The 22,740-nt window shown below is 39.2% G+C and overlaps 1 protein-coding gene across 11 annotated transcripts in view; it reads left to right on the top strand.

Moving 5' to 3' along the window:
* tns1a (tensin 1a) overlaps positions 1-22,740 on the top strand; it is a 138,820-nt gene that overhangs the window by 2,733 nt on the left and 113,347 nt on the right. The window contains exon 1 of one of the 11 annotated variants that reach the window (XM_038280952.1): positions 4,613-4,966. The exons of the other annotated variants lie outside the window; for them this stretch is intronic. Within the exon in view, the coding sequence (XP_038136880.1) occupies positions 4,886-4,966 (81 nt within the window). The 5' untranslated portion in view covers positions 4,613-4,885. Of the gene's footprint in view, positions 1-4,612; positions 4,967-22,740 lie in introns of those variants that run through there. 11 annotated transcript variants of the gene reach the window in all.

Below are 22,740 nucleotides of genomic sequence, written 5' to 3'. Positions count from 1 at the left end.
TTACTAAGGCGACACTACTGCAGCTATACAATATGAATAACCCTCTTCCTTTACATCCATCTTTTGGCCATTTTGTGCTTGTTTCCTTTCCTTTCTTCAACTTGATTTCTGGGCTTTCCACCCCAGTATTTACCTGCATCTTTATTAGTTAAACAAATGCCTAATTTCTTAGGGAGATGCCTTCAAATGGCACTGCAGACAGCAGAGAGAGAAGGGGCTGATTGGAAAGCTGTCTTCTGAATGGCCTCTTATTCTCTGTCTTTGCAGCATATGTATAAAAGCCTCATTCGTTACGTCTGCTGTATTTATCAACCCTCCATGCTTTTACCTTCCATGAGAAAAATCAGGCAGCAGTAGAATGAGCACCATACCCAGAGAATCTTACTCTCCATCCCTAAATGGCTCACTGTACCCCAGGCAACGCAGAGGTTGATGGATGCTTTGTTATTTCAGCATGAATGTTTAAAATATAATGGATTCTCCAGTGCTAGATGAAGCTTCAGATTTTCAAATTGTTTTTTCTAAGCCGCTTCAAGTTAATAAAGCTATTTTCGATGGGTTTATCCATATGTATGTATGCAATATGAGTTTTTACAGCCATTTCTGGGTTATAATTTATGAAAGGGACGCATTGCAATCAGTGTGTTCTGGCATTGAAATATTAAAAAATTGATGACATGAGCAATTTTCATGTAAGGAAACATTCAACTAATCTGCTGTGGACTATTTGAGGGCCACTAGGGGCTGCTAGCAACCCAGTTTAGAGTAAGAAAGCAACCCCGTGGCATTAATGCATCAAACACATGCACCAAAAATCTATCTAAACAAAGCTTCCCAGCAGTTAATTTGACTTCTCTAACATTTTCCTAATGGTGTCCTGTTATGTAAATACACACACGGGCTGTCTCGCACAGACACACACACAGATTATGTGTCAGGTGTGCCTATAGATTGAGGTAACTGTTACAGTGGAAGTGATGGAAAGCAGCATGGATCAATAGGGGGTGTTTTCTCAAAATGAATTGGCTCTTAGCCCTTTATGGATCTGACTGCGGAGTGATGTAACATCCCTGTGCAGCTGGGATAATGTTGATTCAGTGCTGCGGTCTGTGCAAACAAACACATGCATATTGGAATCCTTTATTACGTGCAAGGCAATGTACGGATACATGTACAGCTTTTGTCATAGTCACTCTGTTTTGATCATGATAAAGCTTATAGAATGCAACTAATGTAACATTGTTGTATATAGAAAACTGAAAATTATACGTAATTATCAATTTTTAAACAGAAAGTTTCACTACCTCATACCAAATCCTGCTTTTGAACCTCTAATTTAAAAGAAAAGACAGATTTGAACGCACTGAAGTTTCATTCTGGTTAAAAGGTTTCATGAAGGAGTAAAAGTACACCTATGAAGGGATCCACATATTGGCTTATATAACTTGTAATTTTCATATAAATATAAAAATTGGAAGGATACGTAAATAACTCAGTTACATAGTTAATTATCTATAGTTAGTTATCATACATTGTTATTTTTTCACCCATGGGGTTGCAATTTTTTCAACTGCGCAATGCAGATTGATGACAAAATTAGATCCTACTGGACTGTAACCTACAGCGTAAACACAGGAAGGGCCTTCCTGGAGGGCTAACTTTAACAAAGTTGTTTTTTGTTGAAATGCATTTGACTAGTGTAAGTTTAGACAATGCCACATAGCATCAACGCCTCAAGGTTTTCATGAGCTGTTAGATATGTCATACATATCTGTTAAAACAAACTTGATCAGCTTGTGATCAACCGTTCACTAAATTAGCTAGAGCTAACATCTTTAGCAGAAGCTAACGTGAAAACACAAAGCAAATCGAAAGATAATGAATGACTGTTTAAAGAGACAGTAAAGCGTCTTTCAGTTGTTGTGACACATTGTTCTAATATAGTTGAGAAAGTGTTTTGATCCGGATGCTAACCGTTAACAGCCTCAGAAAATGGAGCTCTATGTAGCATAGCTCTCCATGTGGGTTAGCATCCCATAGTAGTAGCCACACAAATACCAGCTTCTTCGGCTAACTCCCTCCTCTTCCTCTGTTTGGTCCTACCTTATTAACTGTTGTATTTTCTACATTCTCATCAATGTCAATGGCTGAACGCGGGAGTTGGAGCCGTGAATCTGAGGCTCTTCTAATTTTAACACACTTTAGCCTTAAGAAAAATGTGGTGCTACAAAAGTTGCTTGTTTGGCTTAGAAGTATTATTTTCTTGTATTTTGCATGCCATAAACTGCAGTAAGTGTCATCTGCATCACTTTTTAAAAGTGCAGCCCTTCAGCACTTCCCATGCTAGTTTATATATATATTTTTTTATTTTTTTATTTTTTTGCATTGGCTATCAGTTATCGGCCAGTAGAATTTGAAAATATCACCATACCAGATGTCGGCCAAAACTCCAATATCATGCATCCACATTAAAAAGCAAAAACGCACATAATATAATATGAAGCTAAATTAAACAAAAAAACAGATGTAAAACATTCAGTTGTCATTGATAATTAAAGTCGTAGGGAAGTCATATTTAAATGTCAAATCATTCAGGCTTAAACATGTATATAAATGTACTCTTTATAAATTTTCAAATTTCTATTTTAAAAAAATCCTATTAGTTATACGTCAGCTTGTATACCTAAATTCGGCCAATCATATATCAACGGTCATCTGTCAATCACATTTTGGTCATATAATCTTGATTCATATACTGCAGCTAATATTCGCAACGATTGAAATTACGTCCCTGTGTTCACGGGGAAGGACGTCTGTGTCTTCGGCAGGCGTAGAGCTAACAGAACTGGCGGCGAGGCAAGTGCTCAAACATGTACGGCTGTAAGCCTTCTACACCAAACCAACCTTCTGCCACCCTGGCGTCCTCTTCCGCAACATCTTTGTCCCCGCTTTCCTCCTCTAAATAAAAAATGTACGATGGAGGAGACTCATCCACGACCTCAAACACAAAACTCTCCTCTTTTTGCATGTTTCTGCTGTCCATAGCGTTCCTTGACAGTGTCGTTGGCAAATGCTACCTGGTCCCAATGTAATTTCCCATTGGGAACCTACTAGCACTAAGTTTCTAACTGGTTAGCACGATGCTTCCGAGACACCAGCCACAACCATGCTCGCTTGCGAACCTTCCGCCACAACAATCCCGCCCGCTTGATAATTGACCAGTCACATTCACTGTATTCACTCATGTAAGGTCAGGCACCACTTTGGACAATTCGGAACTGCAACCGTTGGAACAGCCGCTTCCCTACGACGTGATGATCGTGCCAGTTATACTTCCATATATAAGGGATCTCCAGTAATGGGGCCAAACTTCTTTGGTTATATGCCACCATACTAGATGATAAAATAATTAATCTTCAAGTCCAAAAACACTTACAAGGCCTTGGGGGAAGGAAATCTCCATTCTCATAAACTTGTCCATACTATCGTCATCAGCAATGTTCAACTTTGTGTCTTATGCCAGAGTCTGAGTGCCAACAATATTTCTATCAATTCATGTCAATAAACTCTTTAATTTTGTCCTTATCTCCTTGTGGGTCCCTCCAGGTTGAAATGACATTTATAGAGTTACCACCTGTTTTCCTAGGAAGTTGATAGATCATGGGCCTCTTCTGATTGAAAGGTCTGGTGAAGTCTAGTCTAGATGTAGTGCTATGAAGACAACTGAAAAGTAATTTCAACCTTTTTGTTGGGTAACTTTGTGAAAGATTCTCAAAAGTTTTTCCAAGCCTGAAGTCCTTTCTGTCTGAAGATGTTCCCATTGTGGATATAAAACCTTATTCTTTCCCATTGGCAAATTTACAAAAGAAACATGTCAAAGCTTAATGCTGGTTTATGAAAGAAGTCAGTGTCTTAAGGATTAGGGTTAGCGGTTGGCAAAGCATTACTTGGGGTCATGGTGTTAGAGCAAACAATCTCGTAAACATATCGCCCAAAAGGGGATGAGATTTTTATACCCACGAAGGAAGGCGACACATTCTTATTTTAAAGCAAAATTATTGATGTGTTGAAAGGGTAACAGAGGTATGGCGAATACGTATACGCGTATATCATACGATAGGTACCATATGTAAACATACAGTTGTTATCATAATGCAAAGCACTTCATGATGACTACCATGATGATTTTACCATAAAAGTCTTCATATCCATTTTTTTTCAAAGCACAATTCTGATTGATCTTATGTTGGCAAATTTACTGGGCATTGGAAGTTCCACAGCAGCCGGTTTGCCCTAAAGATATTTTGAAGGAGGAGGCGATTTGGAAATAGGAAGGGTCTACCAATGAAAAATTGAAGTGACATTAGCGCAGACATGAGTGAGCACGCTTGCAGGAGAGAAATGGAGGAAAGGAGAGGTTAGGTATGTAATGCAAGGAAGCTAAAAGTGGGGGTGGAGGGTTGGTCAGTGAATAGAGTTTGTATGTGCATGTGTTTAAAGAGAGGGAAGGGAGTAAGGAGGGGCTAACAAGGATCATTTGAGGAGATGGGTCTTTTTGGAGAGAAAAGTAAAGGTTAGAACAACTCCCCCCCACCAACACCAACAAAATTAAATAAAGTTACCACTCTTTAACAGGAAAGAGCTGAAAGGCAGAATTGAGCTGCAGAATAAGTGAGACAGCTAGAAGAGGCAGAAGACGGAGAAGGGAGGGCACTCACATGAGGGAGACTGACTAAAGCCGAGCAGCATTGGGTTTGTGACTCCACTGTGCATCTCAAATGGCTGGCATGGATCTGTGCAGCCATGGCTTGTGTGGGAACGCTGCGAGTTTGGAACAGTTTGGATTTTGGCTGTGATCTTGAGTAGCATTTTTTTTTTTATAAGGATGCCTTCTGTCTCTCTGTCATTGCCCTCTGCTCTGGCTGGAAGGGCTAGGACCTGGGTTTGCCTCTCCTGCATGTTCTGGGTAAGATACCTACGTTTTGTGTAGAATATTTTCAAAAGGTAAACAAACCCAAACTACAAATGGACATATGTTAACAGATGGTCTAAAATACCACCCACGGTCAGTCAAATGGTTGATTATATTCATATTTAAACTCTTCTGAGTTAAGCAGTTCGTGAAGAAAGGTCGCTTTAGAAATCCAAATCCTATGGTTCTATTTGTAGTTTTGAATGTTTAAGAAGTTGAAAATGTATACGCCCATTCTCCCTCATTATGTCGCGCATCATGTAAAGTAGACTGCTCCGATTGGTGATCCGGGGAGCAATAATCCAGACAACTCTTCTTGTGGCAACTTGTACTGCCGTGCTCTCACGTCTGGAGTCCACACGGCCTTGGAACTGGAGCTATTTCTGGGTTCTCCTGTATAATTTAATCTACTTCTTCTATCTGGGACTGGCTGGGTGCTTTAGGAACCGGGGGCTTTCCATACAAGCGTGCCAAACTCATGCTAAACATTAACTTACGGAAAAGATGTCAAAGGGATACCTGTTTTAATACTTCTACTAGTCTGCTACATGACATGGACATGACTGTAAAGTCTTTTCTGTTTACCTATCCGTCTACCCGTATTTTCAGGCCATGTTTATTGAATCCAAAGCCTTTATTTTGTTGAATGACATGCACAGTATCTAATCATGACCCAAACATGTGTAAACGAGGCATCTGCCCTACTTTTCTCCAGCTTGCAGTAAAGCAAAGAGCCATTTACATGCAAGTGGGAAGAGGCAGGGTGGAGGGAAAACCGCTCCCATGCAAAGAACAGCATTTAGTTGTCCAGATGTAATCCTTCAATAGCGATTCAAGAGCCTTTAGACTTTAGACACTGAGCAGGAAGGAGATGTTGTAAGGTGTGACATCATCAGCAGAAAGGAAGAAGAGTAGAGAGGCTGCTTCTGAGAAAGCTCCTCAAATACATGCTATTAATAATTTATCAGCCCCACACACTGAGAGAAAATATTAGATTTGACAGAAAAAGCTACAAACGCCAGCTAGTTCCTACAGAGCTAAGCAAATACATATTTGAGCTCATTACAGTTGTATAGAATGCAAAGTGGCTTAACAAAACTTGTTTAACGTGTGCAACATAATAAAAAATAATCTGCTCAACAATTTGCTACAGATTTTCACTAAAGCACAATTTCTTTGGGAGAATTTTATAAACTAATGATTTTAGTCAGTAAATTATATGAATACTGAGAAAACAATCTTACAATGTTATACATGTATGCAATGTTAATCTTATACTTTTTCATGAATTCATGGTGTGTTAAATAGGTGTTTAATTAAAAAGACGATCTGGTAAGCTGATTTTCTTTAAAACTTATCAATTTAGGAACTCTGGCCTCATTTTCTATTGTAACCTCATCATTTTAAATTGGTATTTAAAATTTTTATATAATTGTTTTTCGTTAATTTTTTAGTAAATTAAAAATATGGTATATGATAGATAAAATTAATGACTGCTTAAAAGCTATTAAATTAGACAAGAATTATCTGGGGTCTTTGCTGGCCAATCTTGCTAATTGTTAGCAGGTTAACCCTAATCTATTATGCTTATTCTACCCAATTCTCTGAATATCACAATTATGCTATTAGATTAGGCCTAATGCTTAGCCTATGCTGCTGTTTTCAAAGGTTCATAGTTACATTTTTCACCTTTTTTTTTTGTATGCTAATAGCTCACTCTGGTTGCATACAACGTTTTTCTAAAAGATGACCAAGTCCTGCTGCGTATCACTTGTTATTTATGTGTTTTACACTTAGTTTTGTCTCAGTTTGTTAATAAATAAAGTCCTTCTGTGTATATTTACAATAAAAAAGGCATTATGACACTAAGCATGTACACAGAAAGTAAACAAGGAAGCACCACCGAATGAAGTTTGAAAGATAAGAAAAGTCCAAAATGAAGTGTAGAAAAATGCACAAAAAAAAAATTTGAATTCCAGATTGATAAGACTGTAACGGCACTGGTAAAATCGCATGAACGGTTATGTTCACCGCAGTTGAAGCTAAAGCTGCTGCGGTGCTAAGATGCGGCTGCTAAGTTGATCAATGCATTAGTAAATGTCCTTATTAATACTGAAACTAGGTATATTAAAGCTATTCTTGATCTCTACAGTCTAAGTACAAATTATATTATAAAAAGATAAACTGATTAATTGGTTCACCTCTTGATGCCTTGTTTCTGTTTCATTTGTATGGAAGGGAAATGTTCTTGTTTGCTGTTCTAATAAGAGGATCTAGGGACTATAACTTAGAATTGCTGTAGATCACTTAATTTAGTCAATATCAGTTGCTCTTCAACCACACTGAGCTGTTGCTTTACTGAGAGACATCGCAAGATGGTTGAGCTCTATTAAGTAGATCCCTCAGTCATCACCATCTGTCTTTTTCTTCTAAGTTTCATTTAACCATTTATCAATTTATCATTGCCAAAAATTTGTCATAGCAATGTCCACCAATGTAGGACTCCTACCTGAAACCGTGAGCTTACTAGTATTGCTAAAAGTTATACTAACTTTAGACTAATTGCTTCATTACTTGAAAGCAAATATAAACTTCTAAATTGCTCAGGTAACATTGGCTGTTTTCTGACTTTCAGGGTTGTTTGTATGTTCTTTTAGGGCATGCCTGGCTTCTTTAAGCATATATTCCTCCCACTGACCAGTGTACTTGAGTACAACCGCTTTGAGGTGGTATGGATTATTAAGCATAAACGTTGAATGCAAGATCATTTTAACTGACTGCACATATGGAATACTCTAATATTTCCGATTAGTAAGCAAATCAACTTACCTTCGACTCCCTATTATATCAGGTTTTGGAGTGACCATTTGTGATTACTTTGCATCACTATTTTAACATAATTCTTTTCACTGTCAATAAAGAACAGTTTGCAAACCTTCACAATTTCAAAGCAGCTCAAATAAATTTTTCCATTTCGTGCTCTACTCAAGTTCATGGCAGCTGCTACAGTGTCAGGCAAGATGCATGGCAGATCCATCATGTCCTGAGTTGTCTAACAGAGTCCCTTATTGACCGAACAGAATCCCCAGAGAGCTCTGAAAATCAATCAGGCTTTCATTGGACGGTTACCGCCTGCCATGCCTCTGCGTTTGACACCTCTGTTTGTGCTTGCAATGTGCATGTGTGTGGTTATGTTTTAGAAGTTCTTTTTTTTTTTTGGTCCGGTGATCATGGTAGCTCTGACTTGTGATCAGTTGTTTTGTGAAGAGATTCTTGAGAGATTAGTTTATTATAGTCCTCATGTGGTCATGATATTGAGATTCCCTTAAAATATTTTCTAGCAGCTTTAAAAACTAAAAGTTAGAATCTCTTTAAACGTTACTGTCCATCTATCATCCCTCCTTATATGCTTTCTGAGATGGTGCAGGAGAAAATCCCTCTCAGTGTCAACCTTTAGCTTCTCTATAAGTCCCACCAACAGGGTATCAAAGTAATATAAGTGGCCAGATCATCTTACCTGACATATCTTAATAAGAGGAGCAAGAACTCACAGTCCCTGGCTGAGGAAATTATTTTTTTCAACCTTTCTATATCTTGAAAAATCGACTGAGAGAATTGATTAACTGCAAAATTGTCCAACTAACCAAGTCTTATAATGTTGGATATAGCCAAAAAAGTTTTGTCCAGATAATAAAAATCAGGATTTCAAGGAGTCTTACCAAGTGCAATTGTCTTACTGCTTCCCACTGAGCCATAGGTGGTTGAAAAGACATGAAAAAGACGACATATTTAAGTCCAAATGACATCTACATTTGGTTGAAAAGTGAAAGGCGAAGCTTTGATTTTCAGATAGTTGTAAAAGGTTCGCAACGTCTTTTCAATGTCTATTATTGAACTAAATTAGGACAATATCAGACAGACCAAACACAGCCCAATTTTCAACAACTATTTCTGGACTAAATCAAGACTATGACCGACCGACCAGATTTGGCCTAAAAACCAAAGTTCTTCTTGTTTTGAGAATTGTCTTTCTGCACTGGCAGATTATTGCACTTATTTTGGGAAGAATTTTCTCAAAATAAGGTTAACAGAATCTGCTCTTGCTTCATATATCAATCCCAAAACAAGATCAAAAAGACTTTGGCTAGATCTGATATATAAAACTTGGTCAGAAGGGCAATTTGTTGCAGTGTTCAGCACCATGCATCCAGAAAAACACAGACCATCCATACCCACACCAGTTCATCTTTTTGGCTTAAGAACTAGAGCCTCAAACTTACAAAAAAGGCTAAATCTCAATTTGACTGCATTTCTTCAGCCCTGAAAAACTGGCAATTGAAAACCGTGGCTAGAAGACAACAGGAGGACTACATTAGCCAGGTAAAGCAAAGCTGAAACCCCAAAGAGACCCTCCGATTTGTTACTTCCACTTGAGATCCTGCTTATGAACACCCAAAAGCTTTACTCCTTTTAGTATACAATGCTGTAATTATATCTGAGCAATTGCTTTATTATTTGGACGAAATGCAGCTTATTTAATAACTCTGATGACACTCCATCTTTTGATCTTATGAAGTTGATGGTTGAATTTTGGCTTTTTGATGTTTTCTTCTTCCTCTCTCTGAATGACAGAAATGTATCAGACCCAGTCATTGTCATAATCCCTCAATGGGACGTCATGTCCTTTCCTGCTACCATGCTGGCATGATTCTTGCTCTCACTAGAGCTTTTTTTTGTGCTTCAGTATAGTTTTTTTTATTTTTATCAGTGCATCCGTTAATTTATGATTGGCCAGGAGAGGTAAGGTCAGAGACTTGGTGTTCTTTGAGAGGGAGACTTCTCTGAGAGACTTCAGCTGTCACTCTAGCTAAAAAATGCTCTGTGTATTTATGGCCAGGTGATTTATATCCATTGTGACTGGACACATCCCTCCTGACCGAAGCCTTCAACCTAGCTTTAGAATGGTTCCCCTGGGCCCCGTAAAAAGTTCTGCCCCAATTTCTCTTACTGTCGCTTGTCTCTTCAACCCACATACCTCAGTAGATATCAGATGAGATAATTTCTCACTCCCTTGAAATAACTTAGTACTGAAAACTGTAAAGATTTATGCTGCAAGCTTGAAAGGAATCGTAGCCCTGTAATCTAAATCTAAAATCCTTCTAAAATTGTCTTTGAATTCATGTTTTTCATACGTTTTAAGACGAAAAAGTGGGGGCTGTTGGCCTAGTTGGTTAGATCAGTGCTTTTTGCTCTAAGAATGTTGCAAGTACCTGGTTTAGATGCCCACAGCTTCCACTCTGGGTTCCTTAGTAAAAGCCTTAACCCCACACTTCCACCCAGGCGCCACACAATGATAGCCCACTGCTCGCTAAGGGGATGGGTCAAATGCAGAGAGTGAATTGTGGGACAATAAAGGGATTTACATTTTTTTGTACATTCAGATAGAGTTTGTTCAGACCTCTTTTTATACCCCCTTATGACTTCTGTGTAAATGAACCAGAATGTTGGACCCAGTATTCAGGCAAGACAGACTGTGGTAATGTTCCAAGGATTAATTAAATAAATAGCACAGAAATGGAACATGGAGCTGTGGATATGCCGATCTGAACAGGAGATGATTATCAATGTGAGTCATTTACCTGATTTTAACAGTTCAGTCCAAGTCCCAAGAATAAAGCAGAATCCAGTCAATGGATTGCCAAACGCGATGCGGCGGGAGCCGCCCAGAGTGTCCCCGTGCAGCAGCCTCCGTGAACAGGCATAAGTCCGAGCCAGGTCAGGGGAACAGTTCAGAACAGGACAGGTCTGAGGTCCAGGAGTAGCCCAGCCAGGGGTTCTGATCCGCACAGGAACAGACAGACAAGGTTTCAGGAATCCACAGAGCATTCAGGAAGGTTCAGGATGCCAAGACTCCAACAGGCAGACACGTTTGGATGCAGACAGGCAGGCTCAGTATTTGAGAGGGACTATACACGACATAAGGAAAGCCACAGAACTTTAAAATAGCTCTCACCACTGAGCCAAAACATGAACAAAGCATGCTCAGTTGATAAGAGCCAGGACTACGGAACTTTAAACTGGCTCTCCCCACCGAGCTAAAAGAGTAGCAGGGTGCGCTCAGGGGACAAGAACCAGGACACAATCAGGAAACACCAAGACAAGACAAAACACCCTCTCTAACCACTGGCAACCAAGAACGTGCACATGAACTAAGGCATCAAAGTCAAACTCAAAAACACAAACTCAATGATGTGGCCATAATAGCTTGGCTGAGCAGTATATGAAGCAGCAGGAGCAGGTGAATAAGATGAATGATAATTAGTAACCAGGGAGGGTTAGGCAGGTGAATGAAGTAACCAGGAAGGGTTAGGCAGGTGAGTGAAGTAAGGTCAGCTATCAGAAGATTTTAATTTCAGACAATTACTGCATGCAAATAGTAGTGCGAAGGGTTGTATTCAGGTTGCACCAAGGGGTAACACTACTGCCTGTAGAAGTTTGTTATTCATAAAATCTAGCTTTTGCTATTTAAAATCACATGTGTTCTTGGTTGGACCTAAACTCACAATAACAAAGCAAAGTTTTTTTATGAACATTTACGGTATAAAATTCTCTGGAGGTAAAGTTATGGGCATCTCTGGCTTCATATTATTCTTCTGTTTAGTTTTTTTGTTTGCTACTCCTTATACAGTGATGATCTACAAAATCATCTCACAAAACTGTGTCACCTTTTGTGAGTAACTTTTGACACAGCTGACATAACAGCTCTTATTTTTGTATAAGTTTTCAAAGTTTCATATCAGTAATGCATTTTGTAAATTTTCATTTACAAAACTTGTTCTTTGCTTAAAACAATAGTGGACCAAAATTCACTTCATATAAAGTCCAATAGTGTACATACTAGCTTACTTTCCTTTCACAATAATTGTGTGGCATTAATACAATCAGTGATAGCTGTTTTCTTATGACACTTGGGCAAAATAGGTTATAATCCTTTTTTTTTTGGCCCTTTTTTTATTGCACATATATTTTTCACTAGATATCCAGAAAACTTACCAAAGAAGCATTAAAAGTTCTCGCTACCTAAACTCCGACATGTAAAAAGCTACAGTTTAAAATAGAACCCTTTTTTTTAATGTAGTCAGAAAAAAGGCAAGCTCATTAACCAGTATGCAAGTCCAGGTTCATTAGCCACAGAGTAATGATCATAAGCAGCCCAGACTTGATGATCACAGCACATTGATTTTCGGGTCTCTCTGTCTAAACCTGCTATCGACCACATCCACATCCACACATACACAGGATAAACAGCAACAGTCAGACTTTAACACTCAAAGGTGAGAGCGTTCGTGGAAAATGTCACACAGCTAAGCAAAGAAAAACTATGCGAAGAAATGTGGCAGGATCTGAAAAAATAATTACCGCGTTAACATCATGAATGATTTGTAATTAGTCTCGGTAGGCCTACTAAACCTTTTCTAAGGATGTGAAAAATCAAGCAAAACCACAATGACAGTGCTTATCCACGCATGGAGAATGCCTCTTCAGTCTACCAAAATCACTCCAAGAGGGCAATGCCTCAGAGATGGTGCAGGTGTTTTTGCTTCCTTTGGTGTCTCATTATTTGGACAATTTGCTCTGACACTAACAATGCATTATTCTCATACAGGAAGTTCTAAGGATGAGTGTCCAGTCAGCAGCTTGTGACCTTGGGCTCTAATTTACCTGAATTATTTTGTAGAAAAATAGCACACCGGCAAGCAAAGAGCGCATGTTTTGGAGGGATCCCAAAACAATCAGATTTAAAGGGATACACAATAGTGGTAACTATAGACTTTACCTCAGAAATATACATTTTTAACGTAAATGCAATACAGTAGAAACATTGTGAGCTGTCACATGGATGTACACATGTTGTTTACACTGCAATGCATTTTGGCTAAATGACGAATGTTAGGGGTCCATGTGCGTTCAGGCAATTTGTTTTTTCTTGAAAACCAAAACCAAAAACGGATACTACTTCAGTTTTTCCATTTACAAATCAAAAATGGAAAACAAAGCCGTTTTTCCTGTCCCGTCACCAGAATTTGGAGAAAAAAAAACTTTATGAAGGACGATTTCACCAATTACGTTTAGCATTTTCTTCTTCAGAGTAGAAAGACGAAGACGGTTTCACGGCTGGCCCGGAAGTGCAGGACGATATATCAGAATAAAAGTGTAGATAAACGGGTAACATAATGCCCCCTTGTCTTTTTATTTTATTAGATTTTTTCTGTTTGTGTCTTTCTGTTTTATTATTGCCTGATAACCATATGTGTGCCTTAAGCCTGTAAGACTGACTTCATGTATGTACAGACCATTTGATTTTGTAAATTTGTTCAAAATATTCAGTAAAAAGAAAAAAAAAAAAAAAAAAAAAATGTATATATATATATATATATATATATATATATATATATATATATATATATATATATATATATATATATATATATATATATATATATACCCATAACATAATGCAAACCTGAATAAAAAATAATGCAGGATAGAGATGTATTTTTTTTAAACAGAAAATGGAAAAACGGAAGTAGTTTCTGTTTTTGGTTTTCAAGAAAAAAAAAACGAATTGCCTGAACGTACACGGACTGCTCGGTCCAGAAGTGATATATAATGGCACATTGTGGCGTTGTCTAAATTTACGCTAGTCAAACAAAAAATGATTTAAAAAAACTCTGCTAATGTTAGCCTTCCTGCATTTACTCTGTCGATTCCAGTCCTGTCAGACCTAACCACATCATCTACCCAGCATGCATTGTAAAGGTGAAAAAATGGTGACCTCCATGGGTGAAAAATACAACAAATGATATATAATTTATGAGTTATCAGAAATGGCCATTTTTAAGTTGAAAGGAAAACTACAACATTTTAGGCTAGCATTACCTATCATAAGATAATCCTTAATCCTGTTAAATTCTTCAGCATATGCCTTCCAGTTAAAAGATTGGTTAGCATTTTATTACCAATGAAAACTTCAATTGGTGGTTTGGATATAATTTCATTTGAAATTGCCTTCTTGTACCATTGGATTAACTTTATTGGCTATAGCATTGACTCTCATTCATCTGTCCAACTTAATTTCCAAGCTTCTTATTACTTTGTTAAACTGAATGCTTCCTGCATTTTACGCCAGCCTGCTAGCCACTTTATCTACATGCTCCCTGCATTTGAGTACATGCTAGCTGTATTGAACTGCCAACCTGCTGCATTTCGCTGCGTGCTAGCTGCATTTAACTGCATGCAAGCTGCATTTAACTGCATGCAAGCTGCGTTTAACTGCATGCCAGCTGCAGTTAACTGCATGCAAGCTGCATTTCGCTGCATTCAACTACAGTCTAGCTGCATTCCACTGAATGCTAGCTGCATTTAACTGCATGCTAGCTGCATTTAACTGCATGTAATCTGCATGCTAGCTACATGTAACTGGCTGCATTTTGCTGAATGCTAGCTGCATTTACCTGCACCACAGCTGCATTTCGCTGCATGCTAGCCGCATTTAAATGCACACTAGCTGCATTTTGCTGAATGCTAGCTGCATTTACCTGCATGCAATCTGCATTTCGCTGCATTCTTGCTGCATTTAAACGCATGCTAGCTGCACTGTTAACATGCTAACACAAAAAGGTGTTTACTTAGATTTGCATATAAACATTGCTTAAGGCATCCTTCCAGTATCTCTCCTTCTGTTGTTCCCCTATCTCCCACCCCTGGTCTCACAAAGGCAGGCATTGTTCCTGACAGAATTTCAATTGCTTGAAATTGAAAGCAGGTGTTGGTCTGTCGAATCAAACAGCAGAATGGGTGACAAGGGGTCGGTCAGGGTCCGGACTCCTCTCTGTAACATGTTCCTTGTACTCAATCAATCATGTTATTCATCCTTTTGGTACTTGTTTTATTCTTTGAGTGAGTAAGGCTAACAGGCCTACATGGCTCTGAAAGAAAAAAACCCTCTTCAGTATCATATTTTATTCCTAAATTTGCTGGATTGATAGCCCTTCTGGGCCTTGGAGGGGATTATCACACATTTGAGAACACTGACTGAACATTTCATGGGTTTATATCAAATTACCTCATAATGCAAGAAGAAACCACACATCTTTACTTCGAATTATCCCACATTGTGATTTTAAGACCCATTCTTCCAATTCATGCAGAAAGACTTCCCTCTTACTGGGCAATAAATGGAACCATATGGGAAGTTTGGGAGTAGAGGAGGCTTGTTGGCTTTAAATTAGGGAGCAAAAAAAGGATGTGAAAATGCTTGTGTTCATGTTTGTGCTGTATATACTTTACTGTGCATTGTGGCTTCAGTCCAGATGGAGCCACTCAAAGGGGAGTTAAACAAAGAATCTAAGCTCTGCAAAGATTCATTCTGATATTGTGACCTTCTTTATGGCATATTATCTGAGGTAACTGGTACATACGAATTAAGAAAGTAATTTCAATTCAGCTTATTTCTTTAGTACCAATTCACAACACATCATCTCAAGGCACTTTATAGAGACAATTCAGTCAGATCATCCAGTCAGATTGTCTATCTGAGCAAAACCAGCTGATTGCATCCAGTTATTATAGTAGGATTCTCTCCTCCTGGATGAGCGTGTGGCAACAGTAGACATTTGCTTGGATTGTCTTTACAACAATTAGACACAAAGAGCATGCATGCAGCGACAATGAAGAGGGGAAAATCCCTTTTAAAAGTATGAAACTTCCAGCAGAACCAGACTCAGTGTGAGGAGCTTTCTTGATAGCAGTTGTTGATAGCGTTGTTGTCTCAGAAGGTAATTCAGTTCAGGGTCCGGGTTCTCCTTCACCAAGATGGTTTGAATTGTATCTATTACTTCCATAGGTTACCTTTGTCTAATTGGAGCTGGCTTGGACCTTGACTGCCTGGCTGTGTATTTCCTTGACGGGCCCGCGTGTGAAGCTGATTATTAGCTACCTTTTGTTCTGCTTCTTTCATTGTGTCTGCTTCTTCCTTCTTGAACCCTACTCAGCCTCTGCAGTTGGCCACTCACACTGAGCCTGGTTCTGCTGGAGGCTTCTTTCTGTTAGAACTGAGTTTTTCCTCTCCACTGTCGCTACATGCATGCCTGGTGCGAGGGTTATTTGGGGCTGGCTTCACCTCTTTATCAACCCTAGATCCTGTAGGGCGAGTCTGGAGCTGTCCACATCTGCTATTAAGCATATTTTCCATCTGAATAAGCTTGGTAGATGTTTTATACACAAGCATGCCCTGCATGGAGTTTGGTTCCAGGTGTTCATGGATACACACTACTACTAAATACTATTCTGCAGCTACAGATATACACTCACCGGCAACTTTATTAGGTACACCTGTCCAACTGCTCGTTAACACTTAATTTCTAAGCAGCCAATCACATGGCGGCAACTCAGTGCATTTAGGCATGTAGACATCATCAAGACAATCTCCTGCAGTTCAAACCGAGCATCAGTATGGGGAAAAAAGGTGATTTGAGTGACTTTGAACGTGGCATGATTGTTGGTGCCAGAAGGGCTGGTCTGAGTATTTCAGAAACTGCTGATCTACTGAGATTTTCACGCACAACCATCTGGGTTTACAGAGAATGGTCCGAAAAGACAAAACATCCAGTGAGCGGCAGTTCTGTGGGCGGAAATGCCTTGTTGATGCCAGAGGTCAGAGGAGAATGGCCAGACTGGTTCGAGCTGATAGAAGGGCAACAGTGACTCAAATAACCACCGGTTACAACCAAGGTGGGCAGAAGAGCATCTCTGAATGCACAGTACGTGGAACTTTGAGGCAGATGGGCTACAGCAGCAGAAGACCACACCGGGTGCCACTCCTTTCAGCTAAGAACAGGAAACTGAGGCTACAATTTGCACAAGCTCATCGAAATTGGACAATAGAAGATTGGAAAAACGTTGCCTGGTCTGATGAGTCTCGATTTCTGCTGCGACATTCGGATGGTAGGGTCAGAATTTGGTGTCTACAACATGAAAGCATGGATCCATCCTGCCTTGTATCAACGGTTCAGGCTGGTGGTGGTGGTGTCATGGTGTGGGGAATATTTTCTTGGCACTCTTTGGGACCCTTGGTACCAATTGAGCATCGTTGCAACGCCACAGCCTACCTGAGTATTGTTGCTGACCATGTCCATCCCTTTATGACCACAATGTACCCAACTTCTGATGGCTACTTTCAGCAGGATAATGCGCCATGTCATAAAGCTGGAATCATCTCAGACTGGTTTCTTGAACATGACAATGAGTTCACTATACTCAAATGGCCTACACAGTCACCAGATCTCAATCCAATAGAGCATCTTTGGGATGTGGTGGAACGGGAAATTTGCATCATGGATGTGTAGCCGACAAAGCTGCTGTAACTGTGTGATGCCATCATGTCAATATGGACCAAACTCCCTGAGGAATGCGTCCAGCACCTTGTTGAATCTATGCCACGAAGAATTGAGGCAGTTCTGAAGGCAAAAGGGGGTCAAACCCGTTACTAGCATGGGGTACCTAATAAAGTGGCCGGTGAGTGTATACCAACCTGAATAATACAATAGGTTGCCTGCCTCAAATCAAATGAAAAACCTTTTTTCGGAGTAGGTAACCTTATGTATCTGTATATCTTTGTGTATATATATCGTGGTTTTTACATGCAGGTACTAATATATGAGCATATAAGTAACTCCTGAGCAGAAGTACACAAGCTTGTCTTTGAGATTCATCCCCTCCTCCCCAACGCCTTAGCTCTAAGTGAGGTCGCGGTCGAGCTAGTGTAGCGATCTTTTTCATTAGCTAAGTGCAACTGCAGTAGAAGATCACCGAACCTTGATTTACTTGGCCTTCTCTCTGCATGCACAGATATACACAGCCTCCAAAATAAAATAAAAAATCCACTTTATTTTCTTTCCATCCCTTGCTCTCAGTCTGCTCCTTTTTTTGGTTTCACTAAACTCATCTTTTTTCTTTTTCTCCATCCATTTTTGCCTTAGCTTCCTTGCCACTTGACATGGCTCTCTTGTACATTTTTCTCTCCAGTTTCTCCTGGGAATCTCCTTCTAATGCAGTCAGGGGGGGGAGGGGGTGTTGAGTTTTCATTTATTTTCTGCAATGGCTGCTCACATTAAGAGTCTTTGGGTCTTTTTTACTTTATATATAAAAAATGAACAGCAACCTTTTTGCAAGATTACTACTAATATTGACAGGAAAATATAACTCATACTGCTAACCTTCTGTCAAAAAGAAACATCTAACATCCCGCCAACACTGCAGAGTTCCATTACTTTCTCCCGAGTGTAATAAAATGTATTAAATTATTGTTTCAAGCAAGGAACGGGTTTGTTAATTGAAATTTGAGAAGCAAAAATAAAAGCAATCGAGAAATGAAACTTTTAAAACTTCTTTGTATTTTCAAACTTGACTGTTTCAGATTTCTTTGCTTCAGATTCAGCATTATTAACAAAATGCGCTCTTTAACAATAATGGAACAAACATTTTTCCTACGCTTGAGGTGAAGAGAATATCATCTGTAGAACGCAATGGGTATAGAGTGCAAACAATTTGTATGGAGTGCAATTGGTTAAACTCAAGCATGAAAAGTTTGAAAAACTTTGAAAAAATAAAATTTGAAAGAAACACTACAAAATATGAAAATAATTAGCAAAAATAAATTCTATGTAAACAACAAAGTCATTCTTTAAAGCCTTCTTTTGATCATTTAAAAAATTCTATTTTTGGATTGTGCTTTTTGTTTTCATCTATTTTCCCCTCAAAATCTAAGCCCCTAAGGTCCTTTCTCTCCATTTTTGAAAAAATAAAAATTCAACTCCAGGTGCTGCATGGCTAACACACAGGACCTGTTTGCAGCCCTGTTGTCTCCATACTTCCCATGGTCCTTCTTGCCAGGAAGTGCCTTCATGTTTCTATTGTTATGTGTTGCTTACATGGTTTTCTACTTCTCAATTTCTTTTTCTATCTCTGCCTCATCCATCATTGTGAGACAGGGCGCATTGACCCAGGTTGCCACAGCAGTCAGGTAACCATGGCACCTGGCTGTGACACAGCTGGCTGCGCGTGATTGGTTCAGCTGGTGGCTTTCTGCCAGGTCATCTTTAACATTGGGGCTGTCGAATGGCAACAAGGTGCTTTAAGTGCTATTTTTAAACCCAGCAGGATTTGCGCTGCAAAAAAAAAAAAAAAAAAGTCTGGCGGAGTTAGTGAAAACATTCAGTGTGTTTTACCAGCAAGTTTGACACATGGATATTTATTATAAATGCAGTCAAAATAAGCCAAATTGAAATAGATCTATTTATATTAACCGATTTGTTGGTTGTTTTTACATGAAATGTAAAAACAAAATTATAAATAAAATATTTTTTTAATTTAAACTTCTCATTTAAATTTGAACTGTGATTGTACACTGATATACATTTAAAATAGTGTTTAATTCAAGTAATCCAGTCCCATTTATTGAGCACAAATACACATTTTTAGCTCATTATATGTAAAGAACTGAACCTTTGCTTTTTACAAATTAAGGAAATAGTGGGACATACCTTATCCAAATATTGGTTTTTAACAAACTTAAGAGTTTTAATTATTGTTTCCATTTGATACTTTGTGTTGAAGTACATATTTACTTAGCAACTAGTCGTTGCAGTTGTTTTTTTTCCCATGGTGAGGGATATTTAATTTTAGGTAACCTGAAATAAGTGATTTTAGACTAGAATAAACATCTTAACCAAATTAAACTTACTGTTTTAATGTAGAAGGGAATATTGTGTTTGCTTTTTTATAGATAGATCCCAAAGATCAATATATACAACACAAAAACTAGAGGACTACAGATAAATTTCTGAGAAATCCCACAATTCAGTTAAAGGTACACTATGCAACCGGTGTTGATTTTCCAGCGAGGCTCCCCCCAGAGGGCGAAAGTAAAAGTGCACTGTCGTAAATATGCTCAGCTGTTCTCCTGGTTTCTCCGTCAAGCCAGGCGCGGTTGTTTTGAGCTTAGCAGACAGGCGAACGCAACGAATGACTAATGCTGCGTTCACACCGGACGCAGCTGGCGCGACAGAAGCAGTGAGTTTACATGCAAAGTCAATGGTTGACGCGCGTCAAGGCGCAGCAAAAGGTCACGCGGCGCGTTTTGAGCAGCAGGCGCAGCGCGTCTGAGCAGCTGAAGCAGCGTGTCGGGCGCGTTTAAGCAAACGCGCTGCTGCTCGAGATGGAAAAATTGAATTTTTGCTGCTCGACGCGCCGCATCAACCAATCAGAGAAGTTGATCTGGGAGCTGGCAGGGAGAGAGACACAGCGCTGATGATCAGAGCGCTATGATCACTCCTCTTAAACAGTTTATTGACGCCTAAATTAACTTAAAATGCAGAAATCTGCCAGCAGAATATGTTGGCTTTTATTATCCTGCTGCCTGCAGTTTGGATTATTTAGATGAAAAACACCTACCAGCTGCCGCGGTGAACCGCGAGGAGGCGACCCGGCCAGAGGCTGCTGATGAAGGGATTCCTACTGACAGCGCACCGCTGGTATGTGGAGGTCTGAGCGGCTCCGACAGAAAAAATATTGTAAGGCAGGATGATAATCTGAATGAACTGACTGCACTGATTACGTTTTCAGGTGTATTTTCTCACTTAAAAACATATTAAAACTACTTTATTCCCACTGATCACAGCAAATATAGCTGCAAGGCAGAGAAAGGATAGTGAAGCTCCGCCCAACGCGCGTCAGACACACTTTTGCACCGCGCAGCCAGAGCAGCAAAGCTGCTTCAGCCGCGCGTCAGAACTAACTGGTACAAGCAGCAAAAATGAAGCAGCAGACGCGATTTTGCTGCTTTTGCTGTGTCCAGTTTGAAAGCAGCACCGCACAAAGATCGCCACTGTGCTAGCAACGAGCATGCTTTTAACTGGGGGGTGTAGCAGTTCTCGCTGTAAAGCAAGACCGACTCTCGTGAGACTTCTGAGCCTGTAGGTGCAGGTCGGTGCTCCTACAATTGCGGTATTTTCCCCACAGACCACCAGGGCGGCCGAGAATACCTTTGTTCAACCTGAAATGACTCATTTAATCATCCAAAACATTATGGAACACATTAATTAACTGAAAAATGTTGCATAGTGTGCCTTTAAAAAGGAGAATAAAACTTGACTTTCAAATTACCTTCTGCTTAGATGTTGGATGTTGGAAAGAAAATGTTGATCACAAACCAATTTAAGGCACAGTTAAACATGTCTTTAAAGACACCAGATGTAATCCCACCTTGCACTGTTTCTTTTAGGTTAATTTTCAGATTTTCACACTACTCATCACAAAGGACAAGTATCAACTTTTACTACAAGCTTCGATTTAATCAGAGGGTTTAGATGAAGTTTGAGCATTAGGCCACTGCTTAAACCAAACTTTTGCTCCATGGCTAGAAACTGATCTGTATCACTAACAAGAAAGATGTATTTTTCTGCCATACTTTGAAGTTACTTCGTCCTATAATGTACTTTGTTCAGCTCTTTGTAGCCAAGGTCAGCTTTGATTCCTCCGTGGAGCTTTTGGTGAGAGTGTCACAGTGTGACAAAACCCATTAAGATGTAGGCAGATAAGTAAAAAAAGATGAGAAGTACTCTTCTGAAAAAGCTCTGAGCCAAATTAGATGTGGGACATGGAGAGCAATAAAAAAAAAATGTTGAAATAGGGATTCCAAAAATGTGCTTAAGGATGATGGCGCCATGGGTTACTTAACTTTTATCAGGGAGCAAAGTTAAGGTGGTTTAGCTATAATGGCAGTAGTCGTGGTTTATATGAAGGTAATTTTGTGAACTGTAATTGAATTAAAACTATTAGAGAGAAATATAAAAGGTTAAGGTATTTCAGATGACTTTTAAGTATTACAATTCGAATAAAAAGTACACTTTTCAAATTGTTGAGTACAAAGTACACTAACTGTGTTTTGTGGAAAAGTCAAAAATATACAATACATTCTCAGCTTTGCTCCAACTGATCCAAAACTATTGTTGCTAAACTATTTGTGCATTTTATTTTCAATCGTAATTGTAGCTTTTTTCCTACTATATATTCATAATAACAAAAAATATATCAGCTGTGCTGCTTCCATCAACACCCTTGTTTATAGATGCTGGAGATCGGCCTGTTTTCCAGTGCAGTCCTGTTTCTCTGACCGTGACTGAGTGGATGTGCTCTCTTCGTCCTCTGGCATGGGAGCTGGCTCGGAGCTCATCTGCCTGGCTGTGTGTTTCCTGGACAGGGCCCCCTTTTACAGCTGCTTTTTGTGTCTCTGCTTCTGTCTCCTTGAACCCCAGTCGGCCTCGGCAGATGGCCGCTCACACTGAGCCTGGTTCTGCTGGAGGTTTCTTCCTGTTAAAAGGGAGTTTTTCCTCTCCACTGTCGCTACAAGCATGCTTAGCGTGAGGGATTGTATTTGAGTCAATGCAATCTACTGTTTTTCCTTAGATAGAAAACTTTGTATCAATTTGACTGTATGATCTGGTTGAACTGTAAAGTGCCTTGAGATGACATGTGTTGTGAATTTGGTGCTATATAAATAAACTGAATTGAATGGAATTTAAAATTTTAATGCAAATGTTTGAACTTGTTTTGCATCATATGTTATAAATCCACTGGAGCCAAACTGAGAATGTTAAATGTTGTAATGTTTTAAAACTCAATCTGAAAAAATAGAAATGTAAAAAATA

Source organism: Cyprinodon tularosa, unplaced genomic scaffold, assembly GCF_016077235.1.
Source record: "Cyprinodon tularosa strain WSP-4 unplaced genomic scaffold, ASM1607723v1 ctg166, whole genome shotgun sequence".
NCBI lineage: Eukaryota > Metazoa > Chordata > Actinopteri > Cyprinodontiformes > Cyprinodontidae > Cyprinodon > Cyprinodon tularosa.
Note: the sequence above shows the minus strand (reverse complement) of the source record. Positions and strands in the feature narration are given on the sequence as shown.